We start from the raw sequence: 18,817 nt of genomic DNA on the forward strand, positions 1-18,817 counted from the left end.
TGTAATGTGGCATAGGTGTAATATTTGTACAGTTTTACTATCATCAGCCTTTAACAAATAAAAAACAATAATAATATCATGAACATAATGATGGGGTAGAATGGACTGGACATCATATAAAACAACAACAACAATAAAAATAAAACATCAATGCATTACAAAAATAAAACAGTACGAGTGTTTCCACAACTTAGACTGATAATGTGTAGTGCTAAACCTTGATACAAGGGGCACCAAGTAAAATCTTGCCTAGGGCAGCAAATTGGTCAGGGCCGGCCCTGCTTGTTGGATATCAATACTGCCACCCCCCTCCTGTGTCCCGCCTTATACGATGATGAGTACTGATGTTCAAAGCCCAATCGTTTTAATTTAGCGTGTTCTGTATCCGAAAGATGTGTTTCCTGTAAAAACGCCACCTCAACTCTCTCTTTTTAGTTTAGTTAATATCTTACTTCTCTTGATGGGGTTGACAAGACCATTCACATTATAAGTTGCCATTTTAACTGGTTGCATTCAGTGTATACTAAGGGGAAAAATTAGAAATGAAATAAACGATATAAATATATAAAAAAAAAATATAAAAAAAATAAATAAGTGACCATGAGTAACAAAGAGAATCACAGGTTATACCCCACAAACTACAAACAACAGCAGCAAGAACTGCTGCAACACACGGAACACAATAAGAACAATAAAGACAGAAAAAAAAATACTTCCAACTGTGGGGTCTTAATATTGACCCTGATGAAGCCCTGATGGAAAAAGGGCTCTGAGGTAACGCCTCCCCCTTCACAGGTGGGAGAGGGCCTTCATGCATGATATCGTCTCTGTCTTGGCAACATAAAATAAAATCTCACAACGTATACATTATACTCTTAGTTATGCTGCCCGTTCAATGCTTCTTTAATAAGCAGGACGTGTTAAAGTACTTAATTCCTCTCTCTACTGGGAGTCCCGAGCGGAAAAAGAAAATAACGACTTAACAGACTCACCCGTTATATTTCCAGCAAACTCGCACAAAGCAGTTTTCCGTTCACTAACAGTCATCCTGAATCCTGGTGTCTAAAAGCCTGTAATTTTTCCTTATAATCCAAATCCCTGCCAGCTCTGTGCCTGTTCCCTGGTCTCTTGACGGTATGCCACGTGAACCGCTGGATCCGCTCCAAAAGCGAGTCCGGGTGTTTGATTACCGACACCGGGAACCCCCTCTTCGCCATATCCTCCGTAGCATCCTCCGCCGAATCGTACATCACAACTCCCTCCTGGGAGAAAACTCTGAACCTGGCAGGGAACGGCGTCTGAAATCGGATTTTCTTCTCCTTCAATACCGCTTTTGCTTCGGCATACTCCCTTCACTTTTTCAAGACCTCTGGCGCATAATTGTGGTCGAGATTGACGCTTTTCCCAAGATGTTGAAATCCTCGCTTTTGCCAGGCCATTCTCAACAGCTCTTCTTTCATCCTGTAGCTTGACATCTTGACAACGATGGACCTCAGCGAGGCTTCCCCAGGCGGCCTCGGCATCAAGGCACGATGAGCTCTTTCCATTCGAAGTTCAAATGTAGCCGGAAGCTCCAAGCCCTCCCGCAGCAATCGCTCCACATACATCACCATCGATGGGGAATTTTCCTCCGCTCCCTCTTTAACGCTGTGAATTCTGATATTTTCTCGTCTGGAACGGCCCTCTAAATCAGTCAGCTTAGCGTCTAGATGTATCTGAAGGTGTAGCAGCTCCTGCACGGTATCCTCCGCCACTTGCAACCGTGTTTCAGTCGCGTCAATCCTCCTCTCCGCCTCTTCGATCCTAGTATTGGATTTATTAATTTCTTCCCGAATCGCATTCACCTGCTGACTGCTGTATTTTCTGAACACTCTCAGCTCTTTAAGTATGAGGCCAAAGTCCCCGGTCTCACTTTGCCCCGCTCCAAGTTGCGTATGTGTATCATCGTCCTCGATTACGCTACTAGTCGATGAAATTTGGCTAGCTCTTTCGACGTCGAGTAACTCCGTCTGCTTTGACTTTTTATTTTTCCCTCTGGGCATTCTCGATACCCACTGTCTTAAATCACACTGTAAACTAAGTTTGTTTTAAAATATTCGGGTTATAGTGAGTAACTATGTCCGAAATTGTCGGAAGCCCGTTCCCTAAGCTGCCATCTCCTGGTTCGTCAAACCGGAAGTCCCCGTTTAAAATATTTAAATTAGAAGCTCTGATTAGAGTAAATAAATCAACCTCTTGTGCACGCCTCAGTCTTATACAACTTAAAGTCCTCCATCGTGCCTACTACACAAAACATAGACTTTCAAAAATTTACCCTAATGTTGATGATTTATGTGATCGATGCAAAGGTGACAAAGTAGACTTTTTTCATATGTTTTGGGCTTGTCAAAAGTTGAGTGACTATTGGATGTTTATATTCAAGACACTAAATGAGGCCTTTAACTTGGATATGAAACCCAGTCTTGAATCTGCTATTTTCGGAGTACCAGAACATGGAGTAGCATTGACAAATAAAGTTAAAAATGTTATTGCTTTTGCCACCCTATTAGCTAGGAGAAGAATATTATTGGAGTGGAAGTCAGCAAACCCACCTAAAGCCTCAATGTGGATATGTGATCTGATATCATATTTAAAACTAGAGAAAATTAAATACCTAATGAAAGGATCGGTCCAAAACTTTTATAACACTTGGCAACCCATGATTACATATTTTGAGAAGATGAAAAATCTCCCACTTAATTGATTATTGTAACTAATCTTGTGAAAAGTGATTGATTCAAACTCATTTTTGTTTTGTTTTATAATTATGTAAAGACCACAAATATGTCAGATATTATTTATTTAATTTAATTATTTATTTAATTTATTTATTCTTATTTTATTATTATTTTTTCTTTTTCAATGACACTTGACAATTATAAATAAGTACATTATTTATTGACAATTTCTTTTTTTTTTTTTTTTTTTTTTTTTTTTTTTTACTTATTTATAGATATTATTATTTTATTGCTATTGTTGGTTGAATATTTTACGTATGTTAAGAATCTTGGCGGGAAGGGCAATTGCGGGGGTAAAGGAAAGAAAAATGTAAAACTGTAATTGTAAAAAAAATCTTCTGTTAATGCTTTGAAAGATTTATGAATAAATATATAAAAAAAAAATAATAATAATAATATTTAAATTACAACTAATTATATCAATTTAAATCTTCATTTGTTTATTTTTACTGGGCAACCAGTATAACCGTCATAAATCCTGCCATACCCAGCAGATGCGCAGTGTATGTTTATTTATATCTACGGGTTGTGTCAAGCCATTTGTTATGAATGTGGCGAGGATGGCGAGGGACATGGGAGGAGCGAACATGGGAGGAACTGTTTACCCCTCCCCCGAAAAATTGTCTAGACCCGCCCCTGGTAGATTCACCTCTCAGCTGGCAGAATATATTTGACGGTTTCATAGCCTACCTTGGTTAAGTAAATAAATTTAAAAAAAAAAAATCTAAATATTTAAAACACTAATACAAAAAGGAAAGAATAACGTGTTGCAACCAGACAACCGGAGAACAACAGATATATTAAAAAATTATAAGTAGCCTTATAATACAAAATATACATAGAAGCCTATATAAAAAATAATATATATTATGCCATTTATTACAAACAACATTTAGTTTAAATACCAAGCCTAAATGAAATTATTTGAATAGAAACCGTTTCGACGTTGGGCTTGTTGCTCGTGCATCTTTCATTCTGTCCAAAATTTCCATATTTGCAATGTAACATTTGGATGCTATTATACTATTTATGTAAAGGCGGCTTCGTACTTCAGTCCAGTCCCATACGCGTATAGGCTAAATCAGCATCTTCACATGCAGAGATATGAGTTTGGATTAACAGCTGACTGCTACTGTGAAAGTACTGACTGGCACACCTTTAATATTGTAGAACAGACAAATTAAATCAAGCAGAATAATTTTTATATGTTTGGTTTTATTTTGATAATGAACAGGCTGTGATGTCAAGTCAGCAATGCCAGAACTGATACGTTATGTGAGCGTGCAAGTCGCTGGCGCTATCACTTAATTTTTTCCTTATTGGAAGCAGTAACATATTTATTTTATTTGTGTACAATAAATAAAATGAGATACTACAAAATGTCATGCCTTTGAAAAATAAAGAAAACAACAGGATGCATTGCTTTAGCGCGTCTTGGTCTCATATGAACATCTCTCTGACGCACAACAGTAACATGAACTAAAATATAGCAAATACTTCCGCGCCTACTTTATAAAGTCAACATTTCGATGATTTGACGTTAAATGCATTATATAAGTCACTTTGGAATAAATCACAGCATGTTTCATGATAAAATAACGTGACTTTACAGTCCGGAAAATATGGTAGACTATAGCAAATTATTTTGCAGACCCCCTGGCACTTTGCTGGTCTAAAACCGCTGGTCTACACAGAAGAAAGCCCTGTCTAGGCTCAGCCCCGGGACGGGTTGTGTCAAGCCATTGGTTAGTCTGGTTGTTTGATGAGAAAAATATGAAATGTAGTTGCAATACAGCTGTAGCAGCACAGGACTTTTATTCTGCTGTGTTGAACTGAGGAAGAACTGATGATGGAATAGTTTGATCGGCTGACCAATCAGCAGAAAGGGGCGTATAATTCCCGCCCACGTGTCGAAATCGAATTTTCAAACTGTTTATTCAACAAAAAACGAAAAATAAAGCCGAAATCTGGGTTTTCGTTTTTTCAGAAAAAAAAAAAAAAAAAAAAAAAAAAAAATCGAAAAACGAATAGTTTTTTTGTTTTCTTTTTTTTTATTTAAAACGGATTTGGAAAGGACGGAAGATACCCTGATTCATACACAGACCCATTTTGCGCAGTTTCTACTGAGCGACTGCATGAGCGCTAATGACGACACAGCTGTTCCATGTTTGGCCGGATTCACCGCATGACAACAAGCACGTGCATTTCGTGTTTATTCTAAAACCTTCAGTTCTACTAATGCTCATAAATCAGTATTTAATAACAGTAAAACCTCCCTTCAAGGAGTTACGATGTTATATTGTGTTATGTTTATCAAAATAAAACTGATAAAAAACATCCAGCCGCAGCCGATGTCGAACACACCTAGAGCCATGTGCTTAGACACAACACAAACAGAGACATTAAACAATGACAACACAGACAAGGTGAGTGAAACTGCATCAAATGTCTGTTTTGTTGGCAGTCGGCGCATAAGTGCATATAATGTCAACAACATAAATGTATGGTTAATCGAAAGTGTGTGCGTGCGCGCTTGTGACTCTTTAGCTCCGCCCACTGCATGCCCCCACGAGTTTGGCTGTTTTCGGAAAGAAAATATCTGTCTTTTATAAATATGATGAAACTAAAGACTCTTCCAAGGTATGAAGGATGCAATACTACTCTATAGGTACTCAAGATCAACATGAGACTAGCAGAAACTGTGTGTGTTATGGAATCAATTTATTTATATAAATGTCATACCTGAGATCAGTCTGTATTTCTCCACTCTGAAAATGTACAGGCGGATTCATAGACCTGTCACTCCTCATTGACACACAGCTCGGCTCTGCTTCTGAGCTCTTCTGATGAAATGAACTATAACAGAGAGAGATTTTCTTGTAAGTTAATGCATTGAACTACTCCATTTAAAAAACACATTCATTAATCCTTAAAGAATTTATTTTCAAGTTTTCATTTTCAAGAACTTTAATAATAGTAATAATAATAATAATAATAATAATGTTACATTTATATAGCACTTTTCTGGGTACTCAAAGCTCTTTACATATAGAAGGGGGGAATCTCCTCAACCACCATCTATGTGCAGCATCCACCTGGATGATGAAGCGACGGCAGCCATATTGTGCCAGAACTCCCACCACACACCAGCTTATGGTGGAGAGGAGACAGAGTGATGAAGCCAATCAGTATAGGCAAATTTGGGCAGGATGCCAGGGTTACACCCCTACTCTTTTTCCGAAGGACATCCTGGGATTTTTTATAACCACTGAGAGTCAGGACCTCGGTTTAATGTCTCATCCGAAGGACGGTGCTCTTTGACAGTATTGTGTCCCCATCACTATCCTGGGGCATTAGGACCCACACAGACCACAGGGTAAGCACCCCCTGCTGGCCTCACTAACACCTCTACCAGCAGCAACCTGGTTTTCCCAGGAGGTCTTCCATCCGGGTACTGACCAGGCTCAGCCCTGCTTAGCTTCAGTGGGAAACCAGTCTTGGGTTACAGGGTGATATGGCTGCTGGCAAAAAAATCAACTACATGCTCTCATATATGTCTCTCATGCAGTGTTGGGTGTAACTAGTTACTAAGTAATTAGTTGCTGTAATTTAATTACTTTTCCTTGAAAAAGTAAAGTAAGGCATTACTCTTATTTTTTTCTGAAATTGAATTACAGTTACTTCTGAATAATTTATGTAGTTTTATATTATTTATTAGAATTAATTAAAAGAGCCATTTCATGTCTATCCTTGAATCACTCAACTTGTTGAGGTTGATATAGGATTTAGAAAGTAATCAGTAATTAGTAGGGGTGTAACGATTCATCTACTACATCGATGTATCGATTTATTTTCCTACGATCTAACTACATCGATCTGTGCTCGGCAAGTTGGCCTTCCGGACGACATATATCGATCTAACATCGTTTTAAAAGGTAATCAATCGATTGTATCGATCATAGGAAATAACGCATTGGATTTAAGCACGTCAGACTTTAAATGGATGTTTTTTCTTAGCACTTTTAATGATAAAGGCGTTAAACGTTACTCGATTCAGTCTGCCTATCTGTGACATCATCGCAACGCACGCACCAGCAGCAGCGCTAAGAAAACAAAACATAGCGAACATGGCGGATGGCAGAGGAGAAGCCAACGAGCGAGAAATGATCAAGCCACCAGGAGAAAGAGCTAAGTTAGTAACGTGTTACCTGTACTTTCAACCCTTGCTAAATGTTACCTGTGCATTCCTGGGACCAGTGTGCCAGCAGAGCGAGTTTTTAGTACTGCTGGCAACATAGTGCATGCACAGAGAAGTGTTCTGCGGTCAGATCATGTTGATATTTTTGAAAAAGAAATCTGTAGAGTCATTGAAGTGTAGTTGGTTACATTTTATCTTTTGTTAAATATTGTTTGTTTATTAAACTGAGAGTTTTAGCAGGTTCAGCCAGTTTATTCAACCTGAAGAAATGTTGGTTGCACTTTATTTTTGATATTAATATTGTATTTGTATTATTTTAATGTTGAAAAACAACAGCAAAAGTAACAGGTACACCTACTATTAATTAAACCTGAAGAGAAGTTAGTTGCACTTTATTTTTGATATTAATATTGTAATATTATTATGTTGGATAACAAAAGCAGAAGTAGCAGGTTAACCTACTGTTGAAATTTTGGTTGCACTTACTGTGCTTTTATTGAAAATGTATTGAATATTGAAAATGAGAGCAGAAAAGGTTAACTTCCTGTTAATTCAACCTAAACTGTTGGTTGCACTTTATTCAAAATGCATTTGCCATTAATTGTTGTTTACTTGTTTGTTTATATCCATAATATATGGATATGGATACCTGATTCCCTTACAAGAAACAACAGGAATCTAGGAAACTTCACCTGCACTGACCAGTATCCAGATATTTATTTCAGTCACACAATTTTTGGCTAAAAAGTTACTGAATCGATTTCAAGTCACTGAATCGTTTCGGATCGTATCGTTCTAAATGAACCAAAATCGTCCTTGAATCGTATCGACAACCTCAAATCGTGATACGAATCGAATCGTTGTTAAAACGAATCGTTACACCCCTAGTAATTAGTAATAAGTAATTAAATACTTTATGGAGAAAGTCCAGGAAATGTGTACATTAATATAATATGAAGATGTAACTAGTAATTAGTTTGTTTTGAGACTAACTTACCCAACACTGCGCTCATGTGTGAGTAACACTACATACATTAAAATAGTATCTACACATTAAAAATAACTTTAAACAATGTACAAAAAGATCAAGAAATCAAAGTACAAGAAATCTTGACGAAAATACCACTGATGCTATTCTGATAATATAAAATGACATACTATTATCATATTTTTAATAGAAATGTCATACCTGAGATCAGTCTGTGTTTCTCCAATCTTAAAATGTACAGGTGGATTCATAGACCTGTCACTCCTCATAGACACACAACTGGGCTCTGGATCTGATCGCCTCTGATGAACTGAACTATAACAGAACAAATTAAAATCAATCCTTTGAATTACTAGATTCATAATTTATATTTAAAACGCCCATCCATCCATCCATCTTCTTCCGCTTATCCGGGGCCGGGTCGCGGGGGCAGCAGTCTAAGCAGAGATGCCCAGACTTCCCTCTCCCTAGACACTTCCTCTAGCTCTTCCGGGGGGACACCGAGGCGTTCCAAGGCCAGCCGGGAGACATAGTCCCTCCAGCGTGTCCTCTGTCTTCCCCGGGGCCTCCTCCCGGTTGGACATGCCCGAAACACCTTCCCGGGAAGGCGTTCAGGAGGCATCCGGAACAGATGCCCGAGCGACCTCAGCTGTCCCCTCTCGATGTGGAGGAGCAGCGGCTCTACTCCGAGTTCCTCCCGAGTGACTGAGCTCCTCACCCTATCTCTAAGGGAGCGCCCAGCCACCCTGCGGAGAAAGCTCATTTCGGCCGCCTGTATCCGGGATCTTGTCCTTTCGGTCATGACCCAAAGCTCATGACCATAGGTGAGAGTAGGAACGTAGATTGACCGGTAAATCGAGAGCTTCGCCTTACGGCTTAGCTCTTTCTTCACCACGACAGACCGGTACATCGACCGCATTACTGCAGAAGCTGCACCGATCCGTCCGTCAATCTCCCGTTCCATCCTCCCCTCACTCGTGAACAAGACCCCTAGATACTTAAACTCCTCCACTTGGGGCAGGAACTCTCCACCAACCTGGAGTGGGCAAGCCACCCTTTTCCGACTGAGGAATGGAATGTCACCTCGCTGGCGGGGAAAGAGCCTGAGCTTGTGCGTGAGGTTGAGAGGTTCCGACTAGAGATAGTCGGAATCACCTCCACGCATGGCTTGGGCTCTGGAACCACACTCCTCGAGAGGGGATGGACTCTTTATTTAAAACGCCATTTTTTTCATTAAAAAGCCCTTTATGAGGAGCCTTTGGTCTTGGTTATGGTTTTATTTTATTTAATAAAAAACTATTTTTCTCTAGAGACTTCCGTCTTCTATCACTTAAATGTGATTTACAGAGCGTTTATTTAAAATACCTGCAACAGCTGAGAAGATTTAGGTCTGCGGTGACCAGATCACCTAGATGCAGATGCGCGAGCGGTGTGCAATCATGGTCGACTGACAACGAGATTAAGCAGCTAAATACGAATTCGGCCGTGTTCCGATTGTTCTCATCTCAGCTCAGCCGAGACAAAATAGACATGCCATTTCAAAAATCTTTCATTTATTGTCAGAAATCGTTTTTTAAAAGCATCACATTCATCAAATTTTATGTGAGATAATTTCCAGTAGGCAACTTGACTGCAAACAGGCATATCAGGACACAAACAAGCAGGCTATGTGCCGGGGCTGAGCCCCGGAGAGCCCCGGCCCAATTTAACCACTGAGATATTGTATAAAATAGGCTACCAATAAATAAAATAGCTACAACAACACTACATATAGCTAGGCTATGCGCATTCTACTTGCCCAACAGACCAATTGTAACCATTGACCATTGTACAAAAGACCAATTAAATTAAGCAGAATATTTTTTAAATGTTTGGCTGTCTGTGTTTTATTTTGATAATAATGTGAGGCGCCGGCACCAAATTAGATTTTTTCCTCAGCAGGGGAAATAACTTAGCCTAATACTGTCGTCATCATCATAGGCTACAGATGAGAAGGACATCATAAACATCATCGAAACAGTAATTTTATTTGGGCACATTTAAAATGACTACAATGTCATGCCTCCTGAAAAATAAATAAAACAGGATGCGCTGCGCGCGCTTCAGTCTCCTTGAACATCTGGCGCACACCACAAACATGAAACAAAATAGCCTACAGTGAACGAGTCTACTTTTAGACATCAACATTTCAATTATTTGATGTTAAATGCATTATTTAGTCACTTTGGAATAAATCACAGCATGTTTCATGATAATAAAAAACATGACGGAAAATACGGTATGATATAGCAAATTCGCGGACCCCCTGGCACTTTGCTGGTCTAAAGCTGCTGGTCTACACAGAATAAACTCCTAGGCCCCGGGACGTGTTGTGTCGAGCCATTCGTTAGTCTGGTGGTTTAATGAGAAAGAGATGAAATGCAAGTTGCAATAAACACGTCAAGAATCCGCATTTGCCCAACAATTTTTTTCAAGCGGATGCAAATTTGTAAAATAATCCTATGCAACTCGTGTCGTAGGCTAAATTCCAAGCGTTCTGAAGGTAGGCTATAGCTTCTATAGGGTTTGCTGGTGAGAAAAAAAACGAAATGGCAAGTGAAAATCTTGTGTTGCAGTCCCGTGTGCGTGTGCAGCAGCTCGCTCCGCGCACAAGCGCATTCTTTGAGATATCAATTATAACAAATGTTAATAAAAAAAATTTTTTAACATCTCTGTTGTTCTTCGGTTGTCAGTCAGAATGACAGTTCTTGCGTGAACGTTATAGGCCATAGACGTCAACGCATTATTCTTTCCTTTAAGGTCCCATGGCATGGCCTTTTTCTATTATTTTATAGTGTTTCCTGAGGTGTACTTATATTGTTAGTATGATTTTTACATCATAAAATGTCATAATTTAGAAATAAAAGGCTTTTTTTCTATACTGCTGTTTGCCCTGTGGCTGACTGCCCTGTTTCAAGAGGCGTTTCTGCTGTGAGACTTCAGTAAAAACGCCCACTGTTGTGATTGGCTGACATCTTTGCATTTAATTTAAGCGGAGGGGGCGTGGTTTAACAAGGTCTACGACGCACGAGCTGCTGCCAGAGAGACGGATGGACCTGAGTTCACTTCTCATCAGTTCTCTCAGCATGTCTCAGTTCAGGGTGAACTGTTGTAGTTACAAGAATATACTTCAGGTTATTAGTTTATTTCTAGTCGGAGGGGCTGTCACTCATGTCAGAAAGTTAGTAACTTTAGTAAATTATGGATCAGCGCTGACTCGAGACGCGAACCGTTTAGAACGATTCAGTCCGATTTGGTGAACTGGTTCGGTTCACTAAAAAGAACCGATTCAAAAGAATGATTCGTTCGCGAACCGGACATCACGGAGACGGAGCGATTGCTAACAAAGTTATTTATTTTATAGTAACTACTGAGTTATGAGAGCGCTGTCAGTCAGCGCGAGTTTATTGTGTTTGTATCTGAGAGTTCTGAATAAACACGAGTCCCAGTCACGCCGACTCCGTCTTCATCATTATTCTACCAACTTTGTAACACATGCAATGTACCATTACAGGGAGATGAACGAGTTAGTAAGTTTGATTAAAGCATTATTTCTAGATATGTTCCAATCATATGAAAAGCGTCAATGACGCGCATTGAGTAACTTACACAGCGCAAACAAAGACAACAGCAGTAATCGAATGTAATCCAGTTTATTGTGGGGAAAGCTGGCTAGCCTAGCCGGATACCCTCACGCTTACCCCCCTTCTGCTTAATCTCACGCTGCGTTTGGTGCCTCCGCTGTGGGCCAGATGCAGTACTGGGGGTCGGGGATGTTGAAGGCCGAGCTTCGGCGTGCGTGAGGTTTATCTCTAAAGATGTGGCTCTGCCGATGTTAAGCAGAAACTCCCGACTGTATGCACATTTAAGAACAGATAGACGCCACGAGGACGTACAAAAACACTGACTCACAAGATAGAAAACACCGTTCTGTCTGGAGAGAGAGAAGCCGCAGTGTGTGCACGAATAATAAATAATTAGCTACACATAAGAAATCACTGATCACAGATCAGAAGGAACTGAAAAAAGACTTCTGTTTTCATTTGTACATCCAAACACTGAGAAACTGCCAGCATTCAATCGTTCACAACCCATGATCTCTCGAGCGTTTGCATGGGCGTCCCAGATTCTCTGGGCGGAGGAAAGGGAGGTAACCGTTCCTGCTTGGACGTCAAACCAGGAGACTTCAGGATTGGCTCATCTGGGCTGTCATTTTCTCAAAGGCAGAGAAAGACAGCCAGAACTCGGTTTTACACCGATCAACATTTCTATCCACTTGGGGACAATATTCAGGCTAGGGGAACTCATATTAATGTTGAAATACCTCATAAAATGAAAATTTCATGCCATGGGACCTTTAAACATATTTATAACATATTTATTATTAAAATAATCAAATATTTAATTTACAACCAATTCATTTATATTTTTATTTATTTATTTTAACTGGGCAACCAGGGTAGGCTATGACAGCCGTCATATACAGTGTCATATACGTCATATATTGTGTTATGTTTATCAAAATAAAACTGATAAAAAACATCCAGCCGCAGCCGATGTCGATGTCGAACACACCTAGAGCCATGTGCTTAGACACAACACAAACAGAGACATTAAACAATGACAACACAGTGAAACTGCATCAAATGTCTGTTTTGTTGGCAGTCGGCGCATAAGTGCATATAATGTCAACAACATAAATGTACGGTTAATCGAAAGTGTGTGCGTGCGCGCTTGTGACTCTTTAGCTCCGCCCACTGCATGCCCCCACGAGTTTGGCTGTTTTCGGAAAGAAAATATCTGTCTTTTATAAATATGATGAAACTAAAGACTCTTCCAAGGTATGAAGGATGCAATACTACTCTATAGGTACTCAAGATCAACATGAGACTAGCAGAAACTGTGTGTGTTATGGAATCAATTTATTTATATAAATGTCATACCTGAGATCAGTCTGTATTTCTCCACTCTGAAAATGTACAGGCGGATTCATAGACCTGTCACTCCTCATTGACACACAGCTCGGCTCTGCTTCTGAGCTCTTCTGATGAAATGAACTATAACAGAGAAAGATTTTCTTGTAAGTTAATGCATTGAACTACTCCATTTAAAAAAAAACACATTCATTAATCCTTAAAGAATTTATTTTCAAGTTTTCATTTTCAAAAACTTTAATAATAGTAATAATAATAATAATGTTACATTTATATAGCACTTTTCTGGGTACTCAAAGCTCTTTACATATAGAAGGGGGGAATCTCCTCAACCACCATCTATGTGCAGCATCCACCTGGATGAAGCGACGGCAGCCATATTGTGCCAGAACTCCCACCACACACCAGCTTATGGTGGAGAGGAGACAGAGTGATGAAGCCAATCAGTATATGTGGATGATTAGGAGGCCATGATGGACAGAGGCCAATAGGCAAATTTGGCCAGGATGCCGGGGTTACACCCCTACTCTTTTTCCGAAGGACATCCTGGGATTTTTAATAACCACAGTGAGTCAGGACCTCGGTTTAATGTCTCATCCGAAGGACGGTGCTCTTTGACAGTATAGTGTCGCCCTCAATATCCTGGGGCATTAGGACCCACACAGACCACAGGGTAAGCACCCCCTGCTGGCCTCACTAACACCTCTACCAGCAGCAACCTGGTTTTCCCAGGAGGTCTTCCATCCGGGTACTGACCAGGCTCACCCCTGCTTAGCTTCAGTGGGAAACCAGTCTTGGGTTACAGGGTGATATGGCTGCTGGCAAAAAATCAACTACATGCTCTCATATATGTCTCTCATGCAGTGTTGGGTATAACTAGTTACTAAGTAATTAGTTACTGTAATTTAATTACTTTTCCTTGAAAAAGTAAAGTAAGGCATTACTGTGCAAAAGGCTCAAGTGATGTGGATCGGTACGGAGCATGTACAGCGAGTGTTCGCTCAGACCACGCCCCCTTTCAGACATGTTGCGACATGTCCTGGCTTGCAGAGAACGGCCGTCAGTTTAGATTCACTTTATAAGTTAAGCTTCAGGTTGTGTTCGTGTGCGTCAGTGACCACAAGTAAGTTATAATTATATCACATATATACATAAGTTAATATAAGTAATTTATGGTTGAGTTTTACAGTCAGTGACAGCCTTTATCTCTGTTGTACTGTATGTGTAGCTTGTATGCTATTCTTATTGTAGTTTACATTTCAGGACATGTTTAGCACTGTTTATTTAAGTAGCATGGGAGAGTTATTAGCCTCAATTGTGCTTGTGATAGTTAATATCTATGTTTATTCCTTTCCTTTAGAACCATACTTACACTGTAAAGCACCAAAGAGAATAGTGCCTGTGCATCTGTATTTTAAATTATATATATTAAACCCTTCAATGAATATCCCTGCCTTCCGTGTCCTGACTAGACACCCCATATTGGTGACTAATTTTCATAACCAGTAGAGCCCCATTACAATTTATGGTCCTTCAAGCCGGATAGAGTCAATGATATGGCAACCAGAAAGGAAGGAATCAGCCTACCTGTTTCACCTGTGCGCCCCAAACGCTCAGTGCAACGCCCAAGATATCTGGATGATTTTTTATTTGAATATACAGATCAGAATAGCTTAGCGCAGATGCACGGGCACGAAGAGGAGAGGGAGCTACTCAGTCCTGCTAAAAGCATATCCTCAATGCCACCAATGCAGAATGCAAATGAAGCCATTGTTCATCAGGCTTTGGAGACAGCGCGGCAACAGAGTGAAACGGCTAAGAAACAAACAGAGCTTCTGGAGCTTTTCCTGCAGCACCATTCCCCTCAGACCTCAGCTCAGTGGTCAAGGAGGTCATCACGGCATCAGACCCCTGCACGCCAACTCCATACAGACAGAGGAGGTGAACCACAGCCTTTCCCAGTCCTTACTCCTCCTCACCACCACAGAACTGAGGATCACCCAAGTGTAGCTGCAGAGTTAACCCACCAGCTAGAACAAATGACACTTCCTCCACCTCTCAGCCGAGTCATTCAACCCCCTCCGCACACACTCGATCCACGCTATGATGTTCAAGCCATCAAGCAAGATACTGAACATGAACCACCCAAAGGGCCATCCCAAGGCCTACAGCAGTCAGCAGGTGCCTCATAATATGGCTCACTCTCATCCTACCCCATAATCAGGTAATTGTAAACCCAACACAGCCACACTCGGCAGCCAACAAGAGAAAGTTAGGGAATCTCAGTTGGGAAATACACATCTGGTGCCACCTGAGCCTCAAATCTATCTTCCACATGTTGCCCCTCCCAGATCGCTACATGTAAATCCAGCTCTCGATCAGATTATACCTTCACCTGTGCACCAGTCAATACATCAGCCTTCTTATGTACCCCAATCCTTTTACCAAGGGAACCCAGCCATGTTGGCCTATTATCCCTCCTACGGGTATCAGCATGCACCCCCCCCCCCCCCCGAATATAGAAGGCCCAACATTTCCTGACTTCAACAAGGAGGATAGAGCTCAATATGTGGAGCTACGCCTTTCCCTTAGCACACTCCTTCATCCTTCTCAGTCCAAGCATTACAAGTATGCCATCTTGCTGAAGCATGTCAAGGTGCCACCTGCACATCGCCTTGTGCTCGCTCATGCAGAATCTAATATGCCCTACTCTGAAGCTCTGAAATCACTGGATGAACGCTATGGACAACCATATCAGTTTATGCTGAAGGAAATAGAGGACATGGAACGCCTACCCCCCCATCCGTGATGATAGAGCTCTTGATGAGTTCTCCATCAGAGTGCAGTCGCTTGTTGGAATGCTGAAAGCTCTCGGAGGCAAAGGCCATGAGGAACTCCACTGCGGATCCAACGTGAAGCGCCTTCTAAGCAGGCTCCCCAAACACCAGCAAGACAGATTTCGTCATCAACAGTATAGGAAGGACCTGGATAAACTGAAGCTAACGCTCACTGACTTTTCAGAGGTCAGATGCCTGGACATTGAGCCTTCACTTCAAGCTCACAGTGAGAAGGATAAGAGAGAATTCAAGCAGCAGAAATCCAAGGTTAAGATTACTACTGTTATTCATGGGACAGGTAGTTCCAGTAACCATCCATTCGACACACCCTCCCAAGCAGCTCATTCTAACCGAATCCAAGGGAAGGGTAAGATATACTGCCCTTACTGCGAGGCAGAACACTACCTCAGCCAATGTGAGAGTTTCACTAAGCTTACTAAAGCAGAGATGGTGGACTGGATTAAAGTCAAGAGAAGGTGCTGGAGATGCGGACGATCTCACCTAGCCTCTGCCTGTGACCTCAAGAAGCCGTGTCGCCTTTGTAAGTCGAAACACCTTTCCATTCTTCACAATGTCAACCAGAGGAGTGAGAACGAGCCCACCATCACATCGACAGCAGAGACTCACTACCTGGATCAGCCAAATAGAGATAGCCATGTGATGTTAAAGATTGTAAGAGTCAATTTGCAATACCACGATAAAGTGCTCGACACGTATGCAGTGCTGGACAATGGCTCTGAGAGAACCAACCTGCTTTCGTCTGCAGCACGCCGCCTGGGAGTACAGGGTCAAGCAGAAGACCTCACACTCCGTACTATCCGACAAGACATCAAGATACTGTCAGGCTCACGTGTGTCCTTTACGATCACTCCAGCTTCCCAACCAACAAAGAGGTTCTCCATTCAAGGCGCATTCACAGGTGAACACCTAGGCCTTTCACAGTACAGCTACCCAGCTCCAGAGAAGATATCGACATCTCGAGGTCTGGCAATCCCAGCTATCGATGGAGCTCAACCAACCCTCCTGATTGGATCGGATAATGCTGATCTGATCGTTCCGACTGAGCCAGTGCATCTCGGTCCCCCTGGTGGTCCTGCAGCAGTCAAGACTAAGCTCGGATGGACACTTCAGGGTCCAGCAAAATACCTACAGCAACAGCTTCCCTCCACACGGTGCTTGTTCACCACAGTTTCCTCCCCTTCTGTTGAGCTGTTCAGTCAAGTTGAACGGTTGTGGCAGTTAGATACACTGCCTTTCAAAAGTGAGAGATTGGTGACTAGATCCAGACAGGACAAGTACTCAGTGGACCTTTTAGAGTCTGAGACCATCCGTGTAGAGGTAAATGGAGTGCATCGGTACGCTACAATCCTTCTACGAGTCCCAAACATGCCCAAGCTGCAAGTTTCAAAGGAAGTTGTGATGAAGAACCTGTGAAACACAGAGAAGAGGTTAGTACAAGACCCACTGCGTGCATCTACCTACCAAGAGGAGATCAAGAAACTGGAGATTGCTGGGTATGCCACCAAGATTGACTCCTGCGAGGCGGACTCATCAGAGGAGTCGTGGTTTCTGCCCCACCACATGGTCAGACACAATGGGAAGGAACGGATTGTTTTCAACTGCAGCTTCCAGCTTGGCAGACAAAGTCTGAATGATTACCTACTTCCTGGTCCAGCCTTAGGTCCCTCACTCCTTGGAGTCCTCCTGCGCTTCAGAGAGCATCGAGTCGCAGTAAGTGGAGACATTAAAGGGATGTTTCACCAGGTCCGCCTGCTGGATAGAGACAAGCCCTTGTTTAGGTTCCTTTGGAGAGATCTAAAAGACGGACGAACAACCATCAGTTTACCAGTGGGAGGTCCTGCCATTCGGGACAACGTGCAGTCCCTGCTGCGCAATCTTTGCTCTTCAGAAACACGTCAATGAGACGAGTCAACCAGGGGAAAATGTCCACCACAGTGTAGAACAGTGTTTCTATGTCGATAATTGCCTGCAGAGTCTACCCACCGTAGTAGAAGCCAGGAACCTTGTGACGAGAATTAGAACCCTTCTAGCTGCAGGTGGCTTCGATATTCATCAGTGGGCCAGTAACCAGCCAGAGGTGATTCGCAACCTTCCTAAGGAGGCCAAGTCTGACAGCAGTGAAAGATGGGTTTCTCAGACGCATGGTGAAGCTCAAGAGATGACTCTAGGACTCAGTTGGCACTTCATGCAGGACACACTCCATTACAGGCATCACCTGGTTGGCCCAAGCAAGACGACCATGCGAAATATCTATAAGATATTAGCGAGCCAGTATGATCCCCTAGGTCATATCCTGCCCTTCACCACAAGGGCCAAAGTTTTGGTCCAGAGACTGTGGACCAAAGACCGCGACTGGGATGACCCAAACTTACCGGTCGATCTCCTGCAAGCTTGGACTACATGGGAAGAAGAGCTCCCTCAGCTCCCGATGGTCAGTCTCTCCCGGCGTTACTTCCCACTGGCCGTGGATGTAAGTGCCATCACCCTCAAGCTTCACGTCTTTTGTGATGCATCGGAGTCTGCTTATGGGTCAGTTGCTTACCTACGAGGTGAGGATCCTCATGGCCAAGTCCAAGTAGCCTTTGTGCTGGTACGCTCAAGAGTGGCACCGAAGAAACAACAGTCAATACTACGCCTTGAGCTCTGTGCTGCCCTTACCGGAACTCAGCTTGCCCAGGGGCCTGTTTCAGAAAGGAGGTTCAACCAACTCTGAGTTTAAACCTGAACTCTGAGTTGACTTACTCTGAGATGGGAAACTCTGAGTTTTGGGTTTCAGAATAGCTGAATTGAGGTAGTTCAATCAACTCTGAGTAGACTGACTCTAAGTTAAGCTCATGCATTCCAACTATGAAAAGCCACGATCAATGGAGCTCCGAAATTACGATTCACCATGGCAAAAGCACCCAACAAATAGACGTTTGCATACTTCCGGGTCAATACACAAGTTTAATTCTTAATTATTTTAATTAAGTATAATTTTCATGGTATCCAAAAGGCAAACAAAGAATGTGGCAGCAGCTAAA

At 41.9% G+C, this 18,817-nt stretch overlaps 1 protein-coding gene across 2 annotated transcripts in view; it reads right to left on the reverse strand.

Moving 5' to 3' along the window:
• LOC307129865 (NACHT, LRR and PYD domains-containing protein 3-like) overlaps positions 1-18,817 on the reverse strand; it is a 119,674-nt gene that overhangs the window by 94,486 nt on the left and 6,371 nt on the right. For both annotated transcript variants that reach the window (XR_013816945.1, XM_079822655.1), the window contains exons 4-6: positions 12,946-13,059; positions 8,165-8,278; positions 5,520-5,633 (exon numbers count right to left, since the gene is read on the reverse strand). Coding sequence is in view for 1 of the 2 variants with exons in the window: in XM_079822655.1 (XP_079678781.1) it covers positions 5,520-5,633; positions 8,165-8,278; positions 12,946-13,059 (342 nt within the window). In the remaining variant the exon portion in view is untranslated. The remainder of the gene's footprint in view (positions 1-5,519; positions 5,634-8,164; positions 8,279-12,945; positions 13,060-18,817) is intronic.

The sequence above is a fragment of the Gobio gobio genome, assembly GCF_949357685.1.
Source record: "Gobio gobio genome assembly, chromosome: 8".
NCBI lineage: Eukaryota > Metazoa > Chordata > Actinopteri > Cypriniformes > Gobionidae > Gobio > Gobio gobio.